The sequence below is a fragment of the Girardinichthys multiradiatus genome, chromosome 8 (assembly GCF_021462225.1).
Source record: "Girardinichthys multiradiatus isolate DD_20200921_A chromosome 8, DD_fGirMul_XY1, whole genome shotgun sequence".
Lineage (NCBI taxonomy): Eukaryota > Metazoa > Chordata > Actinopteri > Cyprinodontiformes > Goodeidae > Girardinichthys > Girardinichthys multiradiatus.
The window spans coordinates 12105531-12132572 of record NC_061801.1 but is presented as its reverse complement, the minus strand read 5'-3'; the positions used below and the strand labels follow the sequence as shown (position 1 = coordinate 12132572).

Below are 27042 nucleotides of genomic sequence, written 5' to 3'. Positions count from 1 at the left end.
GCTTTAACTGGGTTTGACAGCTTTGTGTTTGGGTGTTCCTGTTCTCATCTATTATTGCCTTGATGCACAGTCACGTCTGTGTTTTGCATCCATCTAGACACAAACACACCATGTCAGTTCTGCCCGCCCTAAACAAAGAGGAGCACTCTTTACAAGAAAAGCTTGCCTGGGGCTAGACATTTTGAAATTAAAAGCATGTCTCTTTGTTCAGCTCCTGTTCCACGAATGAGGCAGAGAATGTGAATGTGTCCCACAGAGGGGTTGAGGAACAGTGAACAAGTTCTGTGATTTTCACAGCCAGGGAATCACAGAGAGTCTTTTATCTATTTCCCTCCATCAGGAAATATCCAGCAAGGAAAGGTAGGAGGATTGGATTAGCTGGAGAGGGGAGAGAAAACGAGAGAGCAGGTTCCCTAATCCTGATGGGCTTTTCAGTGGTACAACCATCACTGTGGGGAAACATAGAGTGTGTAGTGGGGAGGTGAGAGCGTATGGGATAGTTTGCCTCAATAAACTCTTCACACTTGCATGAAAGATGTTCCACCAAACTAGCGGATTAGACAGAGCATAATTGCAGTTGTGGGACTCAGAAGCAGCAAACCGTGTGTTGACTGAAACAGCCTTCAAACAGGCAGAAGAAGAAGGGGGTAACGACTGTTAATGTGCAGCCAGCACCTTGTCTGGGAATTCGACTGAAATAATTCTTTTAACTGAGCACTAACTTCTGATATCAGAGTTTTGTTTATGGATGTAGCTAAACCTTCATGAAACAAATGAGATACATTTAATTTCCTTCAACAAATTTAGCTTCAACCCAGACCTGCAAGATGAATGAAAATACAGTTGGCATCACAATATGTACCCTCCAGCTACAAAGGACTGCAGTATTTCAGAATCAGCTTTATTGCCAAGTTCGTACATACAAACAAGGAATTTGACTCTGGTACGCTTTGCTCTCTGGTTTTTGTTTTTCGCGTTAAAGAATATACATATATACAATATACAAATATACACATACAGGGGTTGGACAATGAAACTGAAACACCTGGTTTTAGACCACAATAATTTATTAGTATGGTGTAGGGCCTCCTTTTGTGGCCAATACAGCGTCAATTCATCTTGGGAATGACATATACAAGTCCTGCACAGTGGTCAGAGGGATTTTAAGCCATTCTTCTTGCAGGATAGTGGCCAGGTCACTATGTGATACTGGTGGAGGAAAACGTTGCCTGACTCGCTCCTCCAAAACACCCCAAAGTGGCTCAATAATATTTAGATCTGGTGATTTAGATCTCTTTATGTTTTTTGGATACAATCCAGGTTAGCATCTGAACATCCCTTTCAGACAGCTTCCTCTTGCGTCCACAGTTACTCCTGTTGGATGTGGTTCGTCCTTCTTGGTGGTATGCTGACATTACCCTGGATACCGTGGCTCTTGATACATCACAAAGACTTGCTGTCTTGGTCACAGATGCGCCAGCAAGTCGTGCACCAACAATTTGTCCTCTTTTTCCAAATTTGTTTTCTACCTGAGAAGATTTTGCTTCGTGTTGGTACAAACATCTCTTGTGTGCTGTCAGTATTTATATTTTATTCTTTTGAACTCTGGTATGTCACCCATAATGTTGTGTGCATTTCAATATTTTCAGCAAAACTGTGCTCTTACCCTCCTAATTGAACCTTCAAACTCTGCTCTTACTGGTGCAATGTGCAATCAATGAAGACTGGCTACCAGGCTGGTCCAATTTAGCCATGAAACCTCCCACACTAAAATGACAGGTGTTTCAGTTTCATTGTCCAACCCCTGTAGTTGATTATAAGGTTGTTGGGGGTTGTGTTCTCCGAAGGTCCACCACCGTTTCCACAGTCTTGAGTGGGTTGAGTTCAAGGTAGTTCTGACAACACCAGTGTACCAGCCGATCCACCTGCTACCTGTATGCAGACTCATCACCGTCCTGGATCAGACCAATGACAGTGGTGTCGTCTGCAAACTTCAGGAGTTTCGCGGACGAGTCCGATGAGGTGCAGTCATTTGTATAGAGGGAGAAGAGGAGTGCGGATAGAACACACCCTGGGGGGCACCAGTACTTATTGATCTGGTTCGGGAGAGTATGCTCCCCAGTCTCACCTGCTGCTGTCGGTCCGTCAGGAAGCTGTTGATCGTACGTCCCTGGGTGGTCGAGGTGTTGCAGGATGAAGTGTAGACCTAAGTTGACAGCATAATCTGCCAACCTGTTCGCTCGGTAAGCAAACTGCAGGGGGTTCAACACCAACCGCTCAAAGGATTTCATGACCACAGGCATTAGGGCTACAGGCCTGTAGTCATTTAATCCTAGGATGGTGGGTTTCTTTGGCTCCGGGATGATGGTAGGTCGTTTGAGGCAGGAGGGGACCTCACACGTCTCCAGTGACTTGTTGAAGATCTGGGTGAAGATCGGAGCGAGTTGATTTGCACAGGCTTTCAGACATGATGGGGAGACGCTATCAGGTCCTCCTGCTTTCTTTCTTTTCATGCGCTGAAAGAGCCTATTTACATCTTCCTCAGAGATCTTTAGTGCAGGCAGAGAATCTGAAGGTAGGGGGTTGGTAGCTTTGTGGGAAGAACTTGTTCCTGAATGGGATGTGGAGGAGATGTTTTGAGGCGTGAACGGCTTCCTGTCATGTCTGCAGTAGAAGCCATTCAGACGGTGGGCCAGGCGAGGATTGTATTGTTGGACCACTTGCTGCTGAATATTGGACTACTTGCACAGACACCAGGCCTCCTGATGCTTTCGGCCATTTTGTATCCAGGACAGTCCGCTCCTCCATATCCCGTCAAGCATCACGACTGATATGATGGGGCGTCCGAAGTCTGACGTCACAAGATGCTATATAGGAAGGCGGACATTTTCGAAAACATTTTCAGCTGGGAATCTTGACAAGGTTACCACGCAACTGGAGCGTCCTCTGGAGAAGGAGAGATCCCAGGTGGAGTCTTCATTTATTTCTCTCTCTCGTAGGCCAACGAACAATTCATAACTGAGGTTTCTGGACTAGGAAGGCCAGAAATTTCACTTTGCCGATCGAAGACACGTAACTAAAAACACAGAGTACGAGGAAACAAACCGCCATCGTGTTTCATCCCTAGTCGACTGCTGATGGTCAGATCCTATTTTTTCCTTTTCGTCAAGAAGACCAAAAGGACGGGACTGACCGCTCTCTTGGAGTGTAACTGCACAACGCTTCAACCACTCAAATTTCACTCAAGTAAAACCCATCTTTTATTTAATCTTTTATTTCTTTATTAGAAGGCTTGGGCAGGGTCAGAGGTGTAGAGCGATCAGAATCGCTGGTTAGGATCTCATGTGCTCTGAATGAAATGTGCATGTAACTTTGTTATTGAAACTTTGATGTGTTGATGTCTGGAGCCGCTGTGTTCCTAGTTTTGTGCGTGTTTCACCATCTGAGAGTCAACGCAGCCCAAGACTGGACTGTTAAAATAACCTCATGGTGAATTTTACCATTTTCCTTTGTTTTCAACCTCACTGTGCTAGCTTGCCGCCAAAAGTTAGAATCCTTTGTGCTCAGGAGTTGGGGGGAAGTTTTATGATCGGATATCACTGAGTACAGTCGGAGCTGCGCTCCAACCCCCTGTTGATTTTGCAGCTTTGAAGCTGCAAAATCAACAGCTTCAAAGCTCTAAAGTTTTGTGTGTCCTTCGGATTACATCAAGAGCAATTTATAGAGTTTGATAAAATGGGTTTTCATGACCAAGCAGCTGCATCAAACTTTACAGCACCAAGTTCAATAACAAACCTCAGATTAACTCATGTAAAGCATGCCACCACTGGATTCTATCAATCATGCCTCTCTGTCTGGCAATCAAATGGACAAGTCTGAATGAGGAGGAGGAAGAGGGGAGGAGAGGAGAGGAGCTGTTAGTTTTAGTGAGAGGAACACTTAATGCTGCAGCATTCAAAGGTATTTACAACAATTTCCCAATGACCCCTTTCAACATGTCTGTTCACCAGTGGACAAACCAAGGTCCCAGATTTTGTTTGTTTGAAACCGGAGGAGCAACTTAAATGGGGGAAATGTCCGAATGTCTTCATATGCTTCATTTTTAGGAACATAGAGGCACTGAACCCTGACTTCAACCTGACAGGGCATCATGAGATGGAACTGGAAGCAGGCCATCTCATCTATCTCATTCTGGTTGACTGTGGGTCACTGGGAAAAGTAGTTGTCTTATAGTACTAGTCGCCACAGATATAATGGCTACACATCCCTGGTGTGAATCTGTCACTCTCCCACATCCTAAAGGTGCTTTATTGGATTGAGATTTGGTAATTGTGGAGGCCATTGGAGAACAGGGAACTCATTGTCATTGTTAAGAAACCAGTTTAAAATTATTTGAGCTTGGTGACAAAGTGTCATATCCTCCAGGAATTAGCCATCAGAAGATGGGTACTCCGCAGCCTAAACTAAAAAATACAAGGCAGAATCGATCCATGTTCTGATGTTAATGCCAAACTCGAAATGTACCATCTAAATCTCAAAGCAGATATCAAGCCTGTCATAAAGTATTGGTTTTGGGTCGGACCAATGTGCAGAGCAGATTGATGGACCCCCATGTTGAGTAGAAGAGTAGTTTTAATAATAATAAGCAAGAGACTTACAGAATGGCTGGACACGAAACATGGGCAGGTTACATTACAAAGTAGTTTTCAGGAGCAACCAGTAGCAAACAATGAAAACCAGAGTATAAGTACTGAGGGAAGTGGAGAGTGGACCAATGAACTGAGGAAGCTAATCAAGGAGAGAATCAGATATAGCTGGTGTGGGAGAGAAAGGAGGTGACTGAAGGGAGGGTCATTAATCACTACAAATGAGCAGGAAGTCCAGGGAGTTAACTGAACACGTCCAAGAGAACAGAAATAAGTAAACAAACAATTAGTACTACTAAACCCAATCTATAAGCAAATATAAACTAACACATCTAACACAGGAATCCAGGGAAGTAACAAACAACTAAGCAACAGAATGAATCAAATAAACCCGAATGAACATAAGTAAAGCAGGAGAAGAACATGGCAGAGCAGTGAAAGTAAACAGAACTCAAACCTCCAAAACCTACTAAAGGCCACGGTTTCCTATAGAATCTTTTTACATCGTGGCGGTGGGCTGTCGGGGGGGGGGGGGGGGGTACATTGGTTGACCCGGCTGGAGCAGCCAGAATGGAGTTGTTACGTAATTTGACGGAGAACGACGGCGTTCGGAGTAGTCACGTAGAATGTGGAACTGCTCTTATTAATTAACATAACAACGGAGTTGCTTTGTCGGTCGGAACGGAACAGAGCAGGAACGGAGGATGTGGAATTCTTTCGCCTCCCTCTACGAACAACTACAGCAGCTTCGCACGCAGGAAGGAGCCGGCGGTGTTGGTTTTTCAAAATAAAGTAAATTTGAAGGATATTTAAATTTGAAACTCTCTAATTATGGTTAGTATAAGTGCGTAAATAAAAATTAACGTAACAATGTTAATAAATAAATTAAAATAAAAGAATAAAAAAAAATATATATATATATATATATATATATATATATATATATATATATATATATGTGTGTGTGTGTATATATAATAATATGCCACGATCAATTACATGTAGGGGAAACCCTGCAGGCAGATACTGACAAAGCCTCACTGGACCAGTCACAATTATTTAGTTTTGGGGAGTTTGTGCAAACTGTGGCCTCAGTTTGTGTTCTCATCCAACAGAATTGACACTCAGTGTTGTCTTCTGCTGCTGTAGCCCATCTACTATTAGGTTTAATGTGTTGTGCATTCATATAATATTCTACATATATTGGCTCTGTGAAATTGGTTGTTTAAACTACTGTTGCCTGTCTATCCTCTCAATCCAGTCTACCCATTGTCCTCAGACCTCTGACTTCAGCAAACACAGCTGTTGCTTACAGGATATTTTCTCTTTTGTGGACTATTCTGTGTAAACCACAGATTTGGTTTTGTGTGAAAGTCCCAGTATATCTTCAATTTCTGAAATTCTCAGACCAACCATCTGGCACCAACAACTATGCCTCATTTAAAGTCACTTAATCCCCTTCTTTCCCATTCTGACAATTGGTTTGAACTCCAGGATCTCTAGGTGCCTAAATGCATGAAGTCGCTGCCATGCGATTGGCTGAGTCATTATTTCTTGAACTATACCTCATAAAGTGGCTGGTAAGTGTAGACTTTAGTAACATGGATTCTCAAATGTATTGAGGGTGCAAGTTAACAAGGAAGTTAATCATGACTGATATTGGCATCATATAATATTATTGACATTGCATGTTTTCTTAAAATAGAAGTATTGTGGTGTGGACATAGATAAAACCTTAAAACAAAAGCAACGTGTTTACTTAGGATTAAGTGCCATCAAGATATTTTTATTGCATTAAAACCAGGAAATGCTTACACCTACATCTTTTTTATTCATACAGAATTTCAGTTGCTCAACACTTCAAGATCTCACATCTTTCATAGTACAGAAAGTAAAGTCATTTTCGGACATGCTTGTAAAATGTCTATAAAAGAAGAAATGTTGCCTCAAATCGGCATTAATCATGGTCTGACAGAAGTGCAAATCTCTAATACCGTGTGACTAATGCACCCCAATACAGAAACTAATGTTGGCTTCTTAGCACATGGCTCATAACGTGCATGGCAGGCCAGATCTTCTGGTTCTTCCTCTGCAGTATGTAATTAGTGGCTTCAGATTTTCCTCTAAAAGTAAATATTTACCTTTAATCATTCAGTCTTAATGAAGCTTGCATGTGTTTTTTGTGTTTTTGCATATTTGCCTGGTAAAAGGCACTGGAAAATGCCACACACCTACAACAAACCGCTACATGTTTAGGTGGCTTCTCCAAATCTCGACTAGATCTCGGGAGAATTATCCCCCGGAAACTCCCACTTGGTTTTGACTTCTTCTTTTCTAATAGACACACGTTTTATTTAAAAGGCGGCTGTTTTCCAGGAAGGAAGTGTGAGATCTCTGCTGGCTGGTTCTGGCACTTCATTGTTCTCAGCTGCAACTCATCCAGCTAATGAGGTCATGGCTTTTTAAGACAGCTGCTGACACAGTCTGTTGCTGGAACATAGTCTCTGTTATGTGGACTTCTGTCAGCCTGCCTGATCGCTTGTTGTCCTGCCTTCCTGTCGATCTGCCCATCTGTCTGCCTGCCTGTCGCCATATGGAACTCTTCTTCAGGAAATCTGCACTGTAAATATTTCCACCGCCTGAACACTCTCTCTCTGCTCGGATCCTTGGGGCTTCCTCATCCTCTGGCTTCTAACAACTCTAATCAAGGTCTACCTAAGTTGGAACAATAAAACCTCATTTCAATCTAATTCTGTGCATCGAATCTGTGTCATCTTCTGATTTGGTTATATTTCGACAACCTGAGTAAATTAATGATAGTATGTTCCAGCCAGCAGACATGTCGAAAAACAAATCAGATGAAGATGAACAGACCTCCTGGAGGGAAGGCCTCCAATCCACTGAGACCATGCTTCAACAGTTGCTACAACAACAAAGGACGACAGATGCCCATCTCACGGAACTTGGTGGTATGGTACATGCCTTAAGTGAAATATTAACCAAACTCTCACCCGCTCCTTGCAATCCTCCAGCTCGTTCTGAGAATCCTCAGCCACCCACAACCCGCTCGTCCAGAATCCGAGAACCTGATTTCCATCCGTCTGAACTTTTTGATGGCAACCCTAATAATTTTGGTGGGTTTTCTCTCCAATGTGAGTTGGCTTTTAGTCGTTCCCCCTCTCTGTTTCCGACTGCTGCTTCCAAGATCACTTTTATTGTTACCTCCCTAAAAGGATCTGCTTTACGCTGGGCGCACGCTTTTCTCACAACTAACCCTATTGAGTCTCTGAGTTACGCTATTTTTTTCAGTCACTTCAAGGAAGTCTTTGATCAACCACTCCAACAGGAGACAGCTGCTAAGAAGTTACTTACCCTCAAACAGGGAAAGAGGGCATTGGCGGAGTTCGCCATCGACTTCCGGGTGGCAGCACAGGAGGTGGGTTGGGATGAAGCGGCACTCAAGGGTATTTTTGTGAATTTCCTTACAGATCAGATAAAGGACCAGTTGGTTTTAAGAGATCAACCCGTGAGACTGGATGATTTAATCAAACTGTCAATCCGTATTGACAACCGCCTAAGAGAGAGACAAGCAGAGAGGAATCATAAGTCAGAGGGGCAGCACTTTATGGCACCTCGGACCGCTTACCTTGATACACCCACTTCCTCTTCGGAGGGATCTGTGGAACCTGAGCCTATGCAGGTTGGTCACACTCGTCTCTCTCCTGAAGAGCGACAACGTCGTTTTGGGGCTGGTCTTTGTTTGTATTGTGGACAAGGTGGACATTATGTTGCAAGATGCCCTAAGAAGGGAAAAGAGGGGGCTCGTCAATAGGTCAGGGGACTTTGATGAGCATGTCCCATTTTTCCCCTATATCTCGTCTGTGTTTTCCAGTCACTATTATTATTGGCCAAGAAAAGTGTCCAGTGGATGCTTTTATTGATTCTGGTGTGGAACAGAATCTTATTTCCTTGGATCTAGTTGACAAACTTAAGATACCTTCTCAGTCTCTCAACCCCCCCTTTTCTGTTTCGGGCATCACTGGTCAAACCATATCTCAGGTGAAGTTTAAAGTGCCCCACCTTCACATCATTACCTCAGGTAACCACCATGAATGGGGTGAGTTCTTTGTTGTCTCCTCTATCTCCCCACAATTGGTTCTAGGATTTCCGTGGTTGCAGAGACATAATCCCGCGATTAATTGGGTGGAGGGCAGAGTAGAGAAGTGGAGTGATTACTGTCTCCAGAATTGTCTAAAGACTGCTGTCTCTCACTCTAGCAAACAAATTGAACCACCTGAGCCTGTTGATCTGTCTAAGATTCCTCCTGAATACCACAATCTTGCATCTGTTTTTAGTAAACAGGGGGCTCTTTCTTTACCCATGCATCGCCCCTATGACTGTGCTATTGATCTCCTCCCAGGTGCTCCGTTACCATCCAGCAGACTATACAATCTCTCTGGACCGGAGAGAAGAGTCATGAAGGAGTACATTGAGGATTCCTTAGCATCCGGGATCATTCGGCCATCTACCTCCCCCGTTGGCGCCGGCTTCTTCTTTGTGGGGAAGAAAGACGGCACATTAAGACCCTGCATTGATTATAGGGGGTTGAATCAAATCACAATCAAAAATAAGTACCCCTTACCACTCATTGATTCTATACATGACCAATTACACTCTGCCAAGATTTTTACCAAGCTCGACCTGCGCAATGCGTATCATCTGGTTCGGATCCGAGAGGGTGACGAGTGGAAGACAGCTTTCAAGACTCCCCTGGGACATTTTGAATATTTGGTGATGCCTTTTGGATTGACTAACGCTGTTTTTCAGGCTCTTATAAATGATGTTCTCCGTGATTTCCTCAACCTCTTTGTGTTTGTTTATCTGGATGATATTTCGATTTTCTCTCAGAACATTGATCAGCATCACCAGCATGTCAGGACCATACTCCAGAGGCTTTATGAAAACCAACTCTTTGTAAAAGCCGAAAAATGTGAATTCGGTGTTTCTTCTGTGACCTTCTTGGGTTTTATTTTTGAAGCAGGCAGGTACAGAACGGATCCTGAGAAGACCAAGGCAGTGGCAGAGTGGCCTACTCCAACGGATCGCAGGCAACTCCAAAGGTTCTTAGGTTTTGCAAATCTTTATAGAAGGTTCATAAAGGACTACAGTCAGGTCACTGTGCCTCTCACTCAACTTACCTCCTCTCTGAAGACATTCCATTGGTCCCCTGAGGCAGAGAAAGCTTTTTGCAAATTGAAAACTTTATTTTCTTCTGCACCCATTCTGACTCATCCTGATCCTAGTGCGCAATTCGTTGTGGAGGTTGATGCTTCTGACATTGGAGTAGGGGCCATCTTGTCTCAACGTTCTCCTATAGACAACAAGGTGCATCCTTGTGCTTATTTTTCTCGTCGTTTGTCGTCAGCAGAGCAGAATTACGATGTGGGAAATCGAGAGCTCCTGGTTATCAAGTTGGCGCTTGAGGAGTGGCAGCATTGGTTAGAGGGGGCGGAAGTCCCTTTTCTCATTTGGACTGACCATAAAAACCTCTCTTACATCCAAAATGCCAAGAGACTTAACTCCAGACAAGCCCGTTGGTCCCTGTTTTTTGCTCGTTTTAATTTTTCTATCTCTTACAGACCCGGCTCCAAGAATATCAAGCCCGACGCTCTCTCTCGCCAATTTTCTCATTCTGAGCAATCCAAGACTGAAGCTTCCATCTTACCGGAATCCTGCATTGTGGGCGCCCTCACCTGGGCCATTGAAAAAGACATCAGGGAGGCACAACAATCTGAACCAGACCCAGGTACTGGTCCTGTAGGCAAACTGTTCGTTCCGAACTCCGTCATCCATAAAGTTCTGGATTGGGTTCATAATAATAAACTTACCTGTCATCCGGGGATTAATCGTATGATCACTTTTACCAAGAGGTATTTCTGGTGGCCCACTATGAATCCCGACATTAGAGAGTTTGTCGCAGCTTGTCCCACATGTGCCCGTAACAAGAACTCAAATCAACCTCCTGCCGGTCTTCTTCAACCTCTGTCTACCCCCAGTCGCCCATGGTCCCACATCTCTATTGACTTCGTCACTGGTCTCCCGCCATCTGATGGAAACACAGTCATCTTTACCGTTGTTGATAGATTCTCTAAGACTGTTCATTTTATTCCCTTAACTAAGCTTCCGTCTGCATTGGAGACTGCTCAACTTCTGGTTCTTCATGTCTTCCGTATTCATGGCATGCCCTTGGATATTGTCTCTGACCGAGGCCCGCAGTTCATTTCACAAGTCTGGAAGGAGTTCTGTAGGGCTATTGGTGCTACCGTAAGCCTTTCATCTGGTTACCACCATCAGTCTAATGGGCAGACTGAGAGATGCAATCAGGAACTGGAAGTAGCATTGAGATGTGTGATTAATGACAACCCTTCTTCCTGGTGTAGACATCTCACTTGGATAGAATATGCCCATAATATTCATACTTCCTCTGCTACTGGTTTATCTCCCTTTGAGATTTATCTGGGCTATCTACCTCCATTATTCCCCAGTATTGAACCTGACACTGTTGTCCCCTCTGTTCAGCATTATATCTCCAGGTGTCGTAAGATCTGGCGTCAGACCAGGAGGACACTTCTACGCACTTTGGAACAGAATAAAAGGTTTGCTGACCGTCACCGTTCCACTGCACCGGTCTACTGCATTGATCAGAAGGTCTGGCTCTCCACCAAGAATATTAAATTAAAGGATACTACTCGAAAGTTGGCCCCCCGTTTCATCGGTCCTTTTGTCATAGAAAGGATCATCAACCCTTCTGCGGTGAGACTCAAGTTGCCAGCTTCTATGCACATTCATCCTACCTTTCATGTTTCACAGATCAAGCCAGTCTCGGAAAGTCCCCTGAATCCACCCACCAAGCTCCCTCCCCCTGTTCGTGTCATTGATGACCATCCAGCTTACATGGTCAATCGTATCCTGGATGTTCGACGTAGGGGGCGTGGTTTTCAGTACCTTGTGGATTGGGCTGGATATGGACCTGAAGAAAGAACCTGGGTACCTCGTTCTCTTATCCTGGACCCTGCTCTCATTACATCTTTTTACAGACGTCATCCGGAAAAACGTTCGGGATTGCCTGGAGGCAATCGTTGAGGGGAGGGTACTGTGAGATCTCTGCTGGCTGGTTCTGGCACTTCATTGTTCTCAGCTGCAACTCATCCAGCTAATGAGCTCATGGCTTTTTAAGACAGCTGCTGACACAGTCTGTTGCTGGAACATAGTCTCTGTTATGTGGACTTCTGTCAGCCTGCCTGATCGCTTGTTGTCCTGCCTTCCTGTCGATCTGCCCATCTGTCTGCCTGCCTGTCGCCATATGGAACTCTTCTTCAGGAAATCTGCACTGTAAATATTTCCACCACCAGAACACTCTCTCTCTGCTCGGATCCTTGGGGCTTCCTCATCCTCTGGCTTCTAACAACTCTAATCAAGGTCTACCTAAGTTGGAACAATAAAACCTCATTTCAATCTAATTCTGTGCATCGAATCTGTGTCATCTTCTGATTTGGTTATATTTTGACAACCTGAGTAAATTAATGATAGGAAGAAAAACATAACATCTGTTGAGACACTAGTTTCACAATTTAAAACATAAGGATGATATTTTTGATTAAACAGGTTCTAAGCAAATGTGCTCCTTAGGTCTCATTGTAGAGATGAGAAAGAGTGAAGGACCTCGAACTAGTTGTGGACTGTATTAGTGCTGCATCAAAAGATTCGTTCGTTCGTTCGTTCGTCGTCTTCTGCTTATCCAGGACCGGGTCGCGGGGGCAGCAGACTCAGCAGAGACGCCCAGACGTCCCTCTCTCCAGACACCTCCTCCAGCTCCTCCAGGGGGAGCCCAAGGCGTTCCCAGGCCAGCCGAGAGACATAGTCCCTCCAGCGTGTCCTGGGCCGTCCCCTGGGCCTCCTCCCGGTGGGACGTGCCTGGAACACCTCCCGAGGAAGGCGTCCAGGAGGCATCCGGTATAGATGCGCGAGCCACCTCAACTGGCTCCTCTCAATGTGGAGGAGCAGCGGCTCTACTCCGAGCTCCTCCCGGATGGCCGAGCTCCTCACCCTATCTCTAAGGGAGTGCCCGGCCACCCTACGGAGGAAGCTCATTTCAGCCGCTTGTATCCGTGATCTCGTTCTTTCGGTCATGACCCAAAGTTCATGGCCATAGGTGAGGGTAGGAACGTAGACCGACCAGTAAATTGAGAGCTTTGCTTTTCGGCTCAGCTCTCTCTTCACCACAATGGACCGGCACAGCGCCCCCATTACTGTGGCAGCTGCACCGATCCGTCTGTCGATCTCCCGCTCCATTCTTCCCTCACTCGTGAACAAGACCCCGAGATACTTAAACTCCTCCACTTGAGGCAGGAACTCCCCTCCAACCTGAAGAGGACAAGCCACCATTTTCCGGTCGAGTACCATGGCCTCGGACTTGGAGGAGCTGATCCTCATCCCAGCCGCTTCACACTCGGCTGCGAACCGCCACAGCGCATGCTGTAGGTCTTGGCTAGAGGGGGCCAGCAGGACCACGTCATCGGCAAAAAGAAGAGACGAAATCCACTGGTCCCCAAACCAGACCCCCTCCGGCCCTTGGCTGCGTCTAGAAATCCTGTCCATAAAAGTTATGAACAGGACCGGCGACAAAGGGCAGCCCTGCCGGAGTCCAACATGCACTGGGAACAGGTCCGACTTAGTGCCGGCAATGCGGACCAAACTTCTGCTCCGCTCGTACAGGGACCGGATCGCCCCTAATAAAGGTCCCCCGATTCCATACTCCTGGAGCACCCCCCACAGGGCATCACGAGGGACACAGTCGAATGCCTTCTCCAGGTCCACAAAACACATGTGAACTGGTTGGGCAAACTCCCATGAACCCTCGAGCACCCTGTAGAGGGTATAGAGCTGGTCCAGTGTTCCACGGCTGGGACGAAAACCACACTGTTCCTCCTGAAGCCGAGGTTCGACTATCGGTCGGACTCTCCTCTCCAATACCCTGGCGTAGGCCTTACCAGGGAGGCTGAGGAGTGTGTAGTTGGAACACACCCTCCGGTCCCCCTTCTTATAAAGGGGGACCACCACCCCAGTCTGCCAGTCCAGAGGCACTGTCCCCGACCGCCACGCAATGTTGAAGAGGCGTGTCAACCATGACAGCCCTACAACATCCAGACACTTGAGGTACTCAGGGCGGATCTCATCCACCCCCGAAGCCTTGCCACCGCGGAGCTTTTTAACCACCTCGGTGACTTCAGCCTGGGTGATGAAAGAGTCCAACCCCGAGTCCCCAGCCTCTGTTTCCACCACGGAATGCGTGATGGCAGGATTGAGGAGATCCTCGAAGTACTCCTTCCACCGCCCGATAATGTCCTCAGTCGTGGTCAGCAGTCTCCCGCCCCCACTATAAACAGTGTTGGCAAAGCACTGCTTCCCCCTCCTGAGGCGCCGGATGGTTTGCCAGAATCGCTTCGAGGCCAACCGGTAGTCCTTCTCCATGGCCTCACCGAACTCTTCCCAGGCCCGGGTTTTTGCCTCTGCCACAGCCCGGGCCGCAGCACGCTTGGCCTCACGGTATCCGTCAGCCGCCTCAGGAGTCCCACAAGCCAACCACAGCCGATAGGACTCCTTCTTCAGCTTAACTGCATCCCTTACTGCCGGTGTCCACCACCGGGTTCTGGGATTGCCGCCACGACAGGCACCGCAGACCTTACGGCCGCAGCTATGGGCAGCAGCATCGACAATAGATGCAGAGAACATGGTCCACTCGGACTCTATGTCTCCAACATCCCCCGGGATCTGGTCGAAGCTCTCCCGGAGGTGGGAGTTGAATACATCCCTGGCCGAGGGCTCCGCCAGGCGTTCCCAGCAGACCCTCACTATGCGCTTGGGCCTGCCGAGTCTGTCCGGCTTTCTCCTCCTCCAGCGGATCCAACTCAACACCAGGTGATGATCAGTGGACAGCTCAGCCCCTCTCTTCACCCGAGTATCCAAAACATGCGGCCGAAGGTCTGATGATACGACAACAAAGTCGATCATCGACCTCCTGCCTAGGGTGTCCTGGTGCCAAGTGCACTGATGGACACCCTTATGTTTGAACATGGTGTTCGTTATGGACAATCCGTGACTAGCACAGAAGTCCAATAACAAAACACCACTCGGATTCAGATCGGGGAGGCCATTCCTCCCGATCACGCCTCTCCAGGTGTCACTGTCGTTCCCCACGTGGGCGTTGAAGTCCCCCAGCAGAATAATGGAGTCCCCGGGAGGGGCACTATCCAGCACCCCCGACAGGGACGCCAAGAAGGCAGGGTACTCTGCACTACCACTCGGCCCGTAGGCTGAAATGATTGTCAGAGACCTCTCCCCAACCCGAAGGCGCAGGGATACAACCCTCTCATCCACTGGGGTAAACCCCAACACGAGACGGCTGAGCTGGGGGGCAACAAGCAAACCCACACCAGCCTGCCGCCTCTCCCCGTGGGCCACTCCAGAGTAGAAGAGAGTCCAACCCCTCTCAAGGAGAAGGGTTCCAGTGCCCACGCTGTGCGTGGAGGCGAGCCCGACTATTTCTAGTCGATATCTCTCGACCTCCTGCACAAGCTCAGGCTCCTTCCCCCCCAGCGAGGTGACATTCCACGTCCCTAGATCCAGCCTAAGCATCCGGGGATTGGGCCGTTGAGGTCTCCACCTTCGTCCGCCACCCAATCCTCTTTGCACCGGCCCCTCACGGTTCCCCCTGCAGGTGGTGGGCCCACTGGGGGATGGCCTCGCGTCTCTCGTTCGGGCTTGGCCCGGCCGGGTCCCGCGAGCAGCAACCCGGCCACCAGGCGCTCTCCGACGAGTCCCGACCCCAGGCCTGGCTCCAGGGTGGGACCCCGGCTCCGCCGTACCGGGCGACGTCACGTGCCTCGATATTGTGTTTTTCATGAGGGGTTCTTGAACCATTCTTTGTCTGACCCATCACCTAGAACCTGTTTGCCATGGGAGACCCTACCAGGGGCATTTAGGCCCCAGACAACATAGCCTCTAGGATCATTTGAGCACTCAAACCCCTCCACCACGTTAAGGTGACGGTTCAAGGAGGGGTCATCATGGTATAGGGCTGCACGGTGGCGCAGTTGGTAGCACTGTTGCCTTGCAGCAAGAAGGTCCTGGGTTCAATTCCCGACCAGGGGTCTTTCTGCATGGAGTTTGCATGTTCTCCCCGTGCATGCGTGGGTTCTCACCGGGTACTCCGGCTTCCTCCCACAGTCCAAAGACATGCCTGTTAGGTTAATTGGTCACTCTAAATTGCCCTTAGATGAATGAGTGTGTGCATGGTTGTTTGTGTGTTGCCCTGCGATGGACAGGTGACTTGTCCAGGGTGTACCCTGCCTCTCGCCCATAGACTGCTGGAGATAGGCACCAGCTCCCCCCCCACGACCCACTATGGAATAAGCGGTAGAAAATGACTGACTGACTGCATCAAAAGATTATTCAATTAAATTCAGTTTATTTATATAGCGCCAATTCACAACACATGTTGTCTCAAGGCACTTCACAACAGTCAGGTACATACATTCCAATTAATCCTAACAATTGAACAGTGCAGTCGGAGTTAGCTTTTTATTCAAATTGGATAAAAAGTTTTTCTATCTAAGGAAACCCAGCAGATTGCATCCAGTCAGTGACTTGCAGCATTCCCTCCTCCCGGATGAGCATGTAGAGACAGTGGACAGTCACTGGCATTGACTTTGCAGCAATCCCTCATACTGAGCATGCATGTAGCGACAGCGGAGAGGAAAAACTCCCTTTTAACAGGAAGAAACCTCCAGCAGAACCAGGCTCAGTGTGAGCGGCCATCTGCCACGACCGACTGGGGGTTTGAGAGAACAGAGCAGAGACACAAAAAGAACACAGAAGCACTGATCCAGAAGTACTTTCTATGGGAAGGAAAAGTAAATGTTAATGGATGTAGCTCCTTTAGTCGTTTCACCTAGAAAGAAAGAACAGATAAACTCTGAGCCAGTTTTCAAGGTTAGAGTCTGAAAGAGAGAACATATAATTAGTTACAGTAAAAGCTCAGTCAATTTCCATGTCTAGGAGAGAGAAAGGGTTAAACACAAAAAGACAGGGCTATGTGGATCATCGGTAGAGGGTGAGCATTAAGTTGTTGCCAGCAGAAGCTCGGACAATTCCCCTCTCCAGAAAGGTGTCACAGGCAGACACAGAGCCAGGCCAGGTGTAGCTTCTAGGAAGAGAATAGAGAAAACAAGGTTAAAAGCTGAAATAACAGCAAACAATGCAAAATTGGAGAGTAGTGTGAGAATGTAGCGAAGAGGGTGAAAGTGGTCGTTATGTCCTCCAGCAGCCTAAGCCTATAGCAGCATAACTACACAGATAGTTTCAGTTCAGATTATTTAGTTAAACGGCGCTTATTTACAACAATGTCGTCTCAAGGAACCCCACAAAGGGTCCCACTGATGGTCATTGTTATACTAAAAACCAAAATGATTGGGATACCTCCCTCTGTCAGACTGATTATAACCATTGGAAAAGAGAAGGGGTCATACAGGTAGCAGAAATGGAGGGTGTTTTTGCACCTCAACCATAACTGAGCCGGTTTAGGCTAAACCTGACTCCCCCTTACTCCAACCAACAGGGAGGGAAGAAGACGGAGGTAAAAAATAAGGAAGATAGCTCAAGATAAACTAAGCCACTCTAACTATAAGCTTTATCAAAAAGGAAAGTTTTAAGCCTAGCCTTAAAAGTAGACAGGGTGTCTGCCTCACGGACTAAAGCTGGGAGCTGGTTCCACAGGAGAGGAGCCTGATAACTAAAGGATCTGCCTCCCATTCTACTTCTAGAGACTCTAGGAACCATCAGTAAACCTGCAGTCTGAGAACGAAGTGCTCTGTTAGGAACATATGGAACAATCAGATCTCTGATGTATGATGGAGCTAGATCATTAAGGGTTTTATATGTGAGGAGGAAAATTTTAAATTCTATTCTGGACTTAACAGGGAGCCAATGAAGGGAAGCTAAAATAGGAGAAATATGATCTCTCTTTTTAATTTTCATCAGAACTCTTGCTGCAGCATTTTGAATCAGCTGAAGGCTTTTAACTGCATTTTGTGGACATCCTGATAGTAACGAATTACAATAGTCCAGCCATGAAGTAACAAATGCATGGACTAGTTTTTCAGCGTCACTCCTAAATAGGATATTTCTAATTTTGGCAATGTTCCGGAGATGAAAGAAGGAAATCCTGGAAACCTGTTTAATATGGGATTTAAATGACATGTCCTGGTCAAAAATAACACCAAGGTTTTTTACTTTATTATCAGAGGTCAATTTAATGCCATCCAGGTTAAGTGATTGACTAAGCAGTTTCTTTTTTAAAGACTCCAGTCCAAAGACGACAACTTCTGTTTTGTCTGAATTTAGAAGCAAAAAATTTAACATCATCAAGTTTTTATATCTTCAAGACATGCTTGCAGTCTATCTAACTGGTTGGGCTCATCAGGATTTATGGATAAGTAAAGCTGAGTATCATCAGCGTAACAGTGAACATTTATCCCATGCTGCCTAATAATTTGACCTATTGGAAGCATATATATAGTAAAGAGAATTGGCCCAAGTACTGAGCCCTGTGGTACTCCACAATTAACCCTGGAGTTTAAAGATGATTTATCATTTACTTGAACAAACTGGAATCTGTCAGACAGATAAGATTTAAACCAGCCTAGCGCTGTTCCCCTGATCCCTACAACATATTCCAGCCTTTCTAAGATAATTTTGTGATCAACTGTATCAAATGCAGCACTGAGATCTAACAGAACCAGAACAGACACAAGTCCATTATCTGAGGCCATAAGAATATCATTATGTATCTGAAATCAATTGTTTTACTGACAACAGGTAAAGCTTCTGATGCATTTTGTTTTTATAAATTCTGTGTCACTCTCCTTTTTATTTTTATTTTTTAGCTCCCAGAGGTGAAGCCCTGCAGCATGGCCAGTCTGGGACCCTGCCCCGCTTCTTGGAGGAGCCTATCGATGCTTACATTATCAAGAGTAACCCAATTAAGCTCAGATGTCAGGCTCGGCCTGCACTCCAGATCTTCTTCAAGTGCAATGGTGAATGGGTCCACCAGAGCCAGCACATGTCTCAAGAGCACACTGATGTCGTGACAGGTACAGTAAATAACTTTTAATTAAGTCACAATGTGTATCAAGAATAAGTAAGGCTCCTCTATAGGAATTGCCTGGTTTATATCAGAATAGTCTTAAGTCTCTAAAATGAAAAAAAACAGACACTTTTTTTTGGTATTACATTCATGGGGAATGTAAGGACTGCGCTTTTACATTGAAAAAGTAGCGAAGAGCTTGCAGGCTTAAATTAATTTGCTGTGCATTTATAAGCACCACCGTTTGCTGCAGGGTTATCTCGACTGTTAACATCCTCTTCCAGCAGTTCTCTTAGTATTCACTGTAAATCCACTTAAAATGGTTCACATTATGCCTACCTACATGTCTGATGTTATATCCACTATTGAGGGACATGAGCCACTTAACTATGCATCACTGGCAGTCTCATACTGAAGTAAATAATGCATGTCTACAGAATAACAGTAGGGTCTGCGCCCTGCTCATTCATACAGTCTCAGTTTTATTCCCGACCACTGCATTGCCCTGATAAATATGGTCTGCTATGGCCATGTCAACCTTCATACTACATTTTTACCACTCAAGCCCACTTAACCTGTATTTGATTTGCACTTCTGTACCTGTTTCATATGTACTGTCTTTTAAATAGCACCTAATACATCTGCCAAGGGCACTTGATGTATTGAGGTTATAAAGTAGCTCCTTGCAGGTTGCTTTAGATAAAAGCATCTGCTAGATGAATTAATTCAAATTCCAGGTTGTAAAAAGTCCAGAAGGCCTTAATCGTCCTGTGAGGCTCTGTAATTTTTCAATTGATTTTTATTTAGATTTCTATTAGGGATCTTTGAGAAACTAAGATGTCTTTTTGGTCCTTCTGGCCTTCTTTTTATGCACTTAACTTTTCCTACTGCTTTCTTCTTTTTGGTTTGTCTACCTTGCACCCAAACTGATGAATAATGTATGGACAAGACCAAGAATGAGCCCAGGTCTAAGGTTAGAAGGAATTTGTGTGGAGGTTTAGCAGATTGCTTTTCTTTTGTCATTTTCCTCTAAAAACAATCAGAAAGAGGAATATTAGAGAGGATTTATACATGCAGAGCATGCAAAAGTTGGTAATAACCTCATAATGCACTAACAAATACAGAAATGCTAAATTAGTCAGTAGTCATAGTCATGTCGTTGTAATTTTAAGATGATGACATTTCAGTTATTACTTTTTCCATTACGGTTCCTCAACGATGTATCTATCCCATTACAATAATGTTTTGCCCAAAACACAAGGTATCACAAATTATCTGGTGACATCTGAGCCAACATATTTAGTTTTAGCATGAGACTTTGAACTCTATGTTGTGCCTGTAGGTGATGCAACTTGCTGAAATGTTGTTATTGTTGTTGTTGTTGTCTTAGGTTAGGGAATCCATTACACCCACAAAGAAAATGGTCCCTCTTCAACTCGGACTGATTTTGTTGCGTCATCCCAAAGGGGGGTTAAAGAATCCTCTTATGCTTAAACATCAAACTATAAAAATTTTTTTCCAACAATGAATTTGAGCTGCAATTGTGTCAGTAATGTTCCTTTTATAAATCCAGTGTGACACAGTAGTTTATTGCTTGGCAGTAGTACACAATTGTGAAGAAGAGAAGTAGAAATCTGAAGAGTGTTGCTTGTTTATGTATTCAGCCTCCTTCGGTTAAAACTTCGAGGAACCATCTTTCATTGTAATTACATTCTTTTAGAACATGTCTCTACCAACTTTGCACTTCTAGGCTTGAGCTGTCATGATCCTCCGGTGCTTGGGTTTTTGATTTTCTTTTGTGTTTGTGTTTTATTCATTTAATTGTTGTTTATTATGTTCTAACTGGCCTTGCCATATTCCATTGTTAATTTTGCCATTAAGGTTTTTCCTTATTAGTTCAGTCCTTTTGCTTTAGTTTCTTAGTTTATTCTTGTGTTCTGTCCTTTTGTACATTTGGCTTTATTTCTCTTAGATCACTGTTAATTTGTTCCCTCTGTTTGTAGTTTTTTTGTGTCTTAGTTCAGCTTCCTATGTGTTAATTACTCTCCTCTCCTTCAGTGTTCCCTGCTCTCCTTCTGCCACAGCTGTTCCACATTTCTGATATTTCTTCTGATTTCCTTGTTATGTTTTTCCACCCCTGCTTCTGTATTTAAGCTCACTGGCTGTTTTTGGTCTTTGCTGGATTCTTCCATTTGACTGATGATCCCATACCCCTTTTCCCTGCCCGTTACACTGCTTGTGATCCATGTCCTGTTCTCTGTGTGTAAGACCAACTTACAAGTTCTTATATTGTTCACTTCAGTAAGTCTCTGCATTTGAGTCCTTTACCAAATTGAATCATGGCACAAGCTCAGACACATCAGACAGAGCTTGTCTGTGAACAACGGCAGTTTTCAAGTCTTGTTACAGATTGCTCTAAATAAAGTTTGGACTTTTGACCAGAACACCCTAACACATGGATATATTTTGATATAAACCACTCTATTGTATTTCTGGGTGCAAGTTTAGGGTTGTCCTGCTGAAACATGAACCTCAATCCCTGACTCAAATCTGTCCAGCCTTTAAAAGGTGTTCTCCCAGATTTGCCCTGTATTAAGCTCCATCCATCTTTCTATTAACTCTGACAAGCATTTGGGTCCCTGCTAAAACAAAAAAGTCCACACAGTATGATGCTGTCAACACGAAGGAAGCTAAATATAAACTGATTTGGTAAATTATTTTTTTAAAGCAGGTATCACTTTTTTCCACTACCCAATTAAGCACTATTTCAGGTTAATCTGAAAATCCAGTTAACTACAGCGCTTGTGGTGGTTTTGAAGTGACAAAATGTGGAATTGTTAAAGGAGTATGGATACCTATACAAAACATTGCAAGGCATTTGGGGCACGCATTTATTTATTTGCTCATTTCAGCTCAGGTTTACCTCAATGTTTACACAGCTCCCTTTGCTGCTATTTGTGCAACAGTGTTAATGGTTCACTTACGAAAGTGCCACAACCAGTATCTCCCACCAGAATTAACAATGGACCTCTACTGTTTTACTGCCTCTAGTGTGGTTTCATAGCTTCACTTCCATCTGCCTCCTTGTCAGCAACCATATCATTTCCACTGGGAGAGATGCAGGAAGGAGAAAGAAGCTGAAAAGAAGTGTATCTCATAACCTAACAAGGTTTGTGGGGATCTGGACTGTCAGGACTATCATTATTAATATTTGTCATTAATAAACAAAAATCAACAAAACCACAAGTTGAGCGGTCCGCACTGACCAGCCGCCACTGTAAAAAAGAGCTGCTTTAGAAGGTGAGAAAAACTCTAAGAGAGACAGTACCAATGGCTAAGAGGAAAAAAACTGCTGTTCTTTATACACTATATATTTGAAATTATTTGCTTGATTTTTGGTCTTTAGACCGATGAAGAAGCAAGTTGATCCAAATTTTGAGATCTAATTTTAAAAACTACCCCCAGACAGTGGGAAAGGAGGCTTTGTTTCAGGGACTTGGTGTTTCATATTATGAAGGACCTGGCATCAAACTCTCATTAAGCTGTCTCTCCTTGACACTGTCTATTTACTCTAAGTGTAATGAACAAAAGTAAATCAGATTGAGATACAGTAAATCAAATAGAAAATGCAATTAAAGTTATTTAGTAAAAAAATATAACCATGGACCATTAACCACCACAATCTGAAAATCTTACTTGTTTCTTATTGGAAGACTGCTCTAAATATTCTATTTGATCTCTTTGAAACTAAGTAAATGAAATGCTACACGTTGTCTGGACTTTTAAACATGATCATCACTACATGTTAGCAAGTCTTCTTGGTCTACATAAATTCATCCTCACCCTGTTACATAAAGTGTTCTTTGCTCTTGCTTGGCTTTAATGTAAGCAGTTCTTATCAGCTCATTGTCACGGTTAAACTGTGCAAACATAGTATAACAGCTTGAAAAATAGTTTATGATAGCTACAAAATAAACAAGTAAAATGATTAATTTAAATTTTTTTTTAATACAAACCTCAGGGATTTATTTCATATTGCTTCATTAAGTCTATCAGCACTTATTATTGGGATAGTTTCATGTTTTATTTTTTTTTTTGAGATATTAGTGGCCTTTATTTTAGTTATTTTTAGAAAGTTGGGGGACAGGAAGTGTAGTGGAAAGAGGGGAAAGATATGCAGCACAGGTCTCCGGGGTCAGGACTCAAACCTGGGACAGCTGCATCAAGGACTGAGGCCTCTGTATTTGGGTCACGCTCTCTACCACTACGCCACACGCCTCTCACAGTCTAGGCGTATTTATAACATATATTATAGTATAATATTACTGGTTGTTCAGTCAGTAAAATGACATTTTAATGTCCCATTTCTAACTGAATTCAACATTAATGCATAAACACATTATCATTCTGTAAAACCAAGCAAAATGGACCCAAAGAATAATCCAGGAGTGATTGAGAAAAATACTTAACAGAGAAATTTGAACGTGACTGTGAAAAATTTAACAACTCAGTGTGTTATGATTTGGGGATGTTTGGTTTTTGATTGCGGGTTTTTCCTCATATGTTTCTCACAGTTAAGGTTTTGAATCATGCTTCTGCTTATTATTTTCCTGGTTATGCTTTAGTTTTTGTCTTCTAGTTCATGTTTTGTCAAGTTAGGTTTTTGGATCTGACACCTGACAAAGTGATGTGTTACTGGTTTTTTTCTTCTCCTTCTAGCTGTTGGTGTGTTTTTATGACCAACCTGAATGGTCAGATTCTGGCCTTTTGACAGCACTATGTCGATGTGGGCTCAATTTAGAAACTAAAAACACATGTGCCTTTTCTGAAAAAAGAGAGCCATAATAGAAACACCTAATTACATAACCAGTGCAAACATGGTGTAAAAACACTAAAAACTGTTAATAAACACTCTTGGTGCTATGAATACACAATACATAACAGGAATGAAAAATGTATGATGGTACATGAGGTTTATATTTAAATTGTAAAAAACATTGATGACAATCATGCTAATAACATCAGTTGAGTTGCACCTACTTTGTACATAGGAAATCAAGCATAAAGTACATTTTAAGCAATTGTAGAATAATTTCACACTGTCCTTAACATATTTGTGGCCCAATAATGATTACATTGTTTACTTTAAAACTATAAGTGCTTCTCAATCCTGCCATCCTGTTTGCATACAAGCATTTGTTTTGCACACAGTCACAATACTATGAAGGTCCCCAAAACATGTCTTGTGTTGTTTTAGTGTATTTACCTATTACTGTATAATTTTGGATATATACAGGGCCTTGCAAAAATATTAATACCCCTTAAACTGATTCACATTTGGTCCCATTACAACTACACATTTTACTATATTTTGTGAGGATTTTTGTAATAGACCGACACAAAGTAGTGAATAACTGTGAAGTGGAAGGAAAAATTATAGCTGTTTTTATTTTTATTTTTATTTTAAAACACTATTTTTTTAATTTTATCCGTAATTAAACCATTTAGAGAATAGTCCACCTGTGTGTATTTTAACTTCAGGATAAGTACAGCTGTGTTGTGAAACCCTGAGAGGTTTTCTAGAGGGCATCAGTGAACAGCATCATGAAGACCAAGGAGCACAGCAGACAGATCAGACACAGTAACTCTAAAGGAGCTCCAGAGATCCAAAACTCAGGTGGGAGAATCTGTTCACAGCCTTGCACTTCACATATTGGACCTTTATGAGAGAATGCCAAGATTTTAGAATTGTTGGACAAAAGCTAGAAGAAGAACTACAGTATGTATAGTTTGCCACAAGTAATGAAGGAGACACAAACATACAAGAAGGTGCTTGGGTCAGATGGAACCAAAATTAAACTATTTGGACTATATACCAAACTCTATGTGTAGCAGAAAACTAAAACTTTAAGGGACCCCAAGCACAATGTCCTCACATGGTGGTGCCAGCATCATGTTGTGGTTTTGCTTTTTTTGAATAAGGGCAGGGAAACTTGTCTGACCTGGTGGGAAGATGGATAGAGTCAGATCCAGGGCAATTCTGAAAACAATATTTTAGGTTGTACAAGACATTAGAATGGAGCAAAAAATCTTCCAGCTGGACAAAGACCCTACATATACAGTCATATAAACCCCTCCAATGGAGGGGTTTATATGACTGTAACATTCATGTAACATTCATGTGTTACAATGGCCTAGAACTAAATGCCTATATATTCTCTGCAAAAAACATTGATATATTCTAAAAAGCTTGCAGCTGTATTTGTTGTGAATGGTGGTTCCACAAAGTACTGACTCAGGGGACTGAATACATACTTTTCAGATCCTTATCTGTAGGAAAATGTCTGAAAATCAAGCTTCAGTTTCCAAAAGCAAGAAGGTCTTGGGTTTTGAATCCAGGCCTGAGTTTGTTTCTGCATGCTGTCCACCACAGGTCAACAAACATGCCTGTTTCAAACATAGACAAGGTAGAAATGAAAGCATGAATCTATGGGTGAATGTATGAATAGATGGATGAACACTGTTTGTAGGACTGTTTGTGGTTCCTGTAGTCAGATTACACCACATGTGCATGTGTTCATAGATAACTATATTTTACAGAGTGACATCTGCACACAGTGTATCTCTTATGTCACACACCAGCTGAATCAGTGACACACTTACAGATACAAGCACGTAGTATTTTTACCATGTTATAAAGGTAAATCTTGCATAAATAATTATCTCCACATGTACATAACCTCGAGACGACAGAATGGAGTACAATGTTTCACAATGCCCCCTAAAGTCAATTACAAGAATAAAACAAAACTGTTCAAATAACAGTGTATAAAAGGACTTCACTACTGTTGTCCAATTGCATTCTCCACTAAAGAATATCAAATACATTTTTATTGAAAAAAAAGAAAACTTGTGAGCTTTTGGAAAAGGGGCACAATATGTCGTTTTCATTATATCCCTTCACACAGAGGTATGCTCCAAAATAAACACAAATAAGTGCTCTTCAGGTATGACAGAGCACTATCTCAGAAGTCTCACTGAATTGTTCCTCAAAGGATTCTGGAAAGAATGAAATGTTCCCAAATTGATTCCACTATCACTTGATTTTTAAAAACACTAGACACAGCCAATCTTTAACAACCCACACTTGGATGTCACTGCACACTCAAACATTCTTCATTTTCCAAATAGTAAATGGCATTAATTCAGAGAACTTTCTTAGTATATTATGAAAAAATGTAGAACAATCTTGAGGCTCAAACGAATATTTGTGTCCACACTGAGGACAAGTGCAGCTTCTATGCAAGGTTCATGTTTGTAGATAGTGGACGTTCATTTTCATGTACAGGTTCATAAAACAGGCTCCCATATTAGCAAAAGAAATATACATATCAAAAGAAAGATAAAACTACATTGGATTCCACACTTGATTCCTCACTCAACCAAAGAAAGGAATCTTCATTCAGGGCAGACTTCCAGTTGCCAGCAGATTACTTAAGCAACCTTTAAATGCCAACTGAGAAAAAAAGCTGTTGAAAGTACAGTTAGATATTCTCAGGAGGAGCACCCAGTAAGCCTCAAGGAGTCCCAAACTTGCTTAATGTCTGTTTCAAGCTGGCTGAGAAATAGGAACGTGATTTTCTTTGTGGTCTGGATCATGTAATTGTTCAGCCCTCTCTTTGTTGACCTCATTCCTTTTTACATATTCTTCTGCTTTCATCTCATTACATACTTACATATTTCAGTTCATACTGAAATATCTGGTTAAATTAGGATTACTGAGCACCTCTGAGATTTTTGTGCAACCTGTATCAACTTGCGGAGGATTCTGAGCCTCGAGTTGAGAAAATAAACACCCTTTGTCCACCGAATCACATCTTGTTCTTCATAGCAGCTACATCTGTATAGGTAGGGAAGCAGCTATAGATCAGTACAAGCTATTATAGTGTGGCTCAGTTGGTAGAATGGCCCTAGGGTTCTGGAGTGAGCAGGGGGCTGTAGTTATTAAAGCAGCAACCTGTGAATTAAATGGAGACAGACACAACAACACATGCCTTAACACTGTTTGACCAGAGGGTTTAAGGCAGAGGACAAAAACCATAGATATCCAAGGGGAGCTGGGGTGACATATTGAGCTTTACCATTATATGTTATGCAGTTTTTCCCCTTCAAAAAACACAGTGAGAAAAATAT

General features: G+C 43.5%; 1 protein-coding gene across 2 annotated transcripts in view; it reads left to right on the top strand.

The window, feature by feature from the left end:
• The window catches only part of LOC124872695 (netrin receptor UNC5D-like), a 316030-nt gene that overhangs the window by 154605 nt on the left and 134383 nt on the right, over nt 1-27042 (top strand). For both annotated transcript variants that reach the window (XR_007039348.1, XM_047372961.1), the window contains exon 2: nt 18650-18856. Coding sequence is in view for 1 of the 2 variants with exons in the window: in XM_047372961.1 (XP_047228917.1) it covers nt 18650-18856 (207 nt within the window). In the remaining variant the exon portion in view is untranslated. The remainder of the gene's footprint in view (nt 1-18649; nt 18857-27042) is intronic.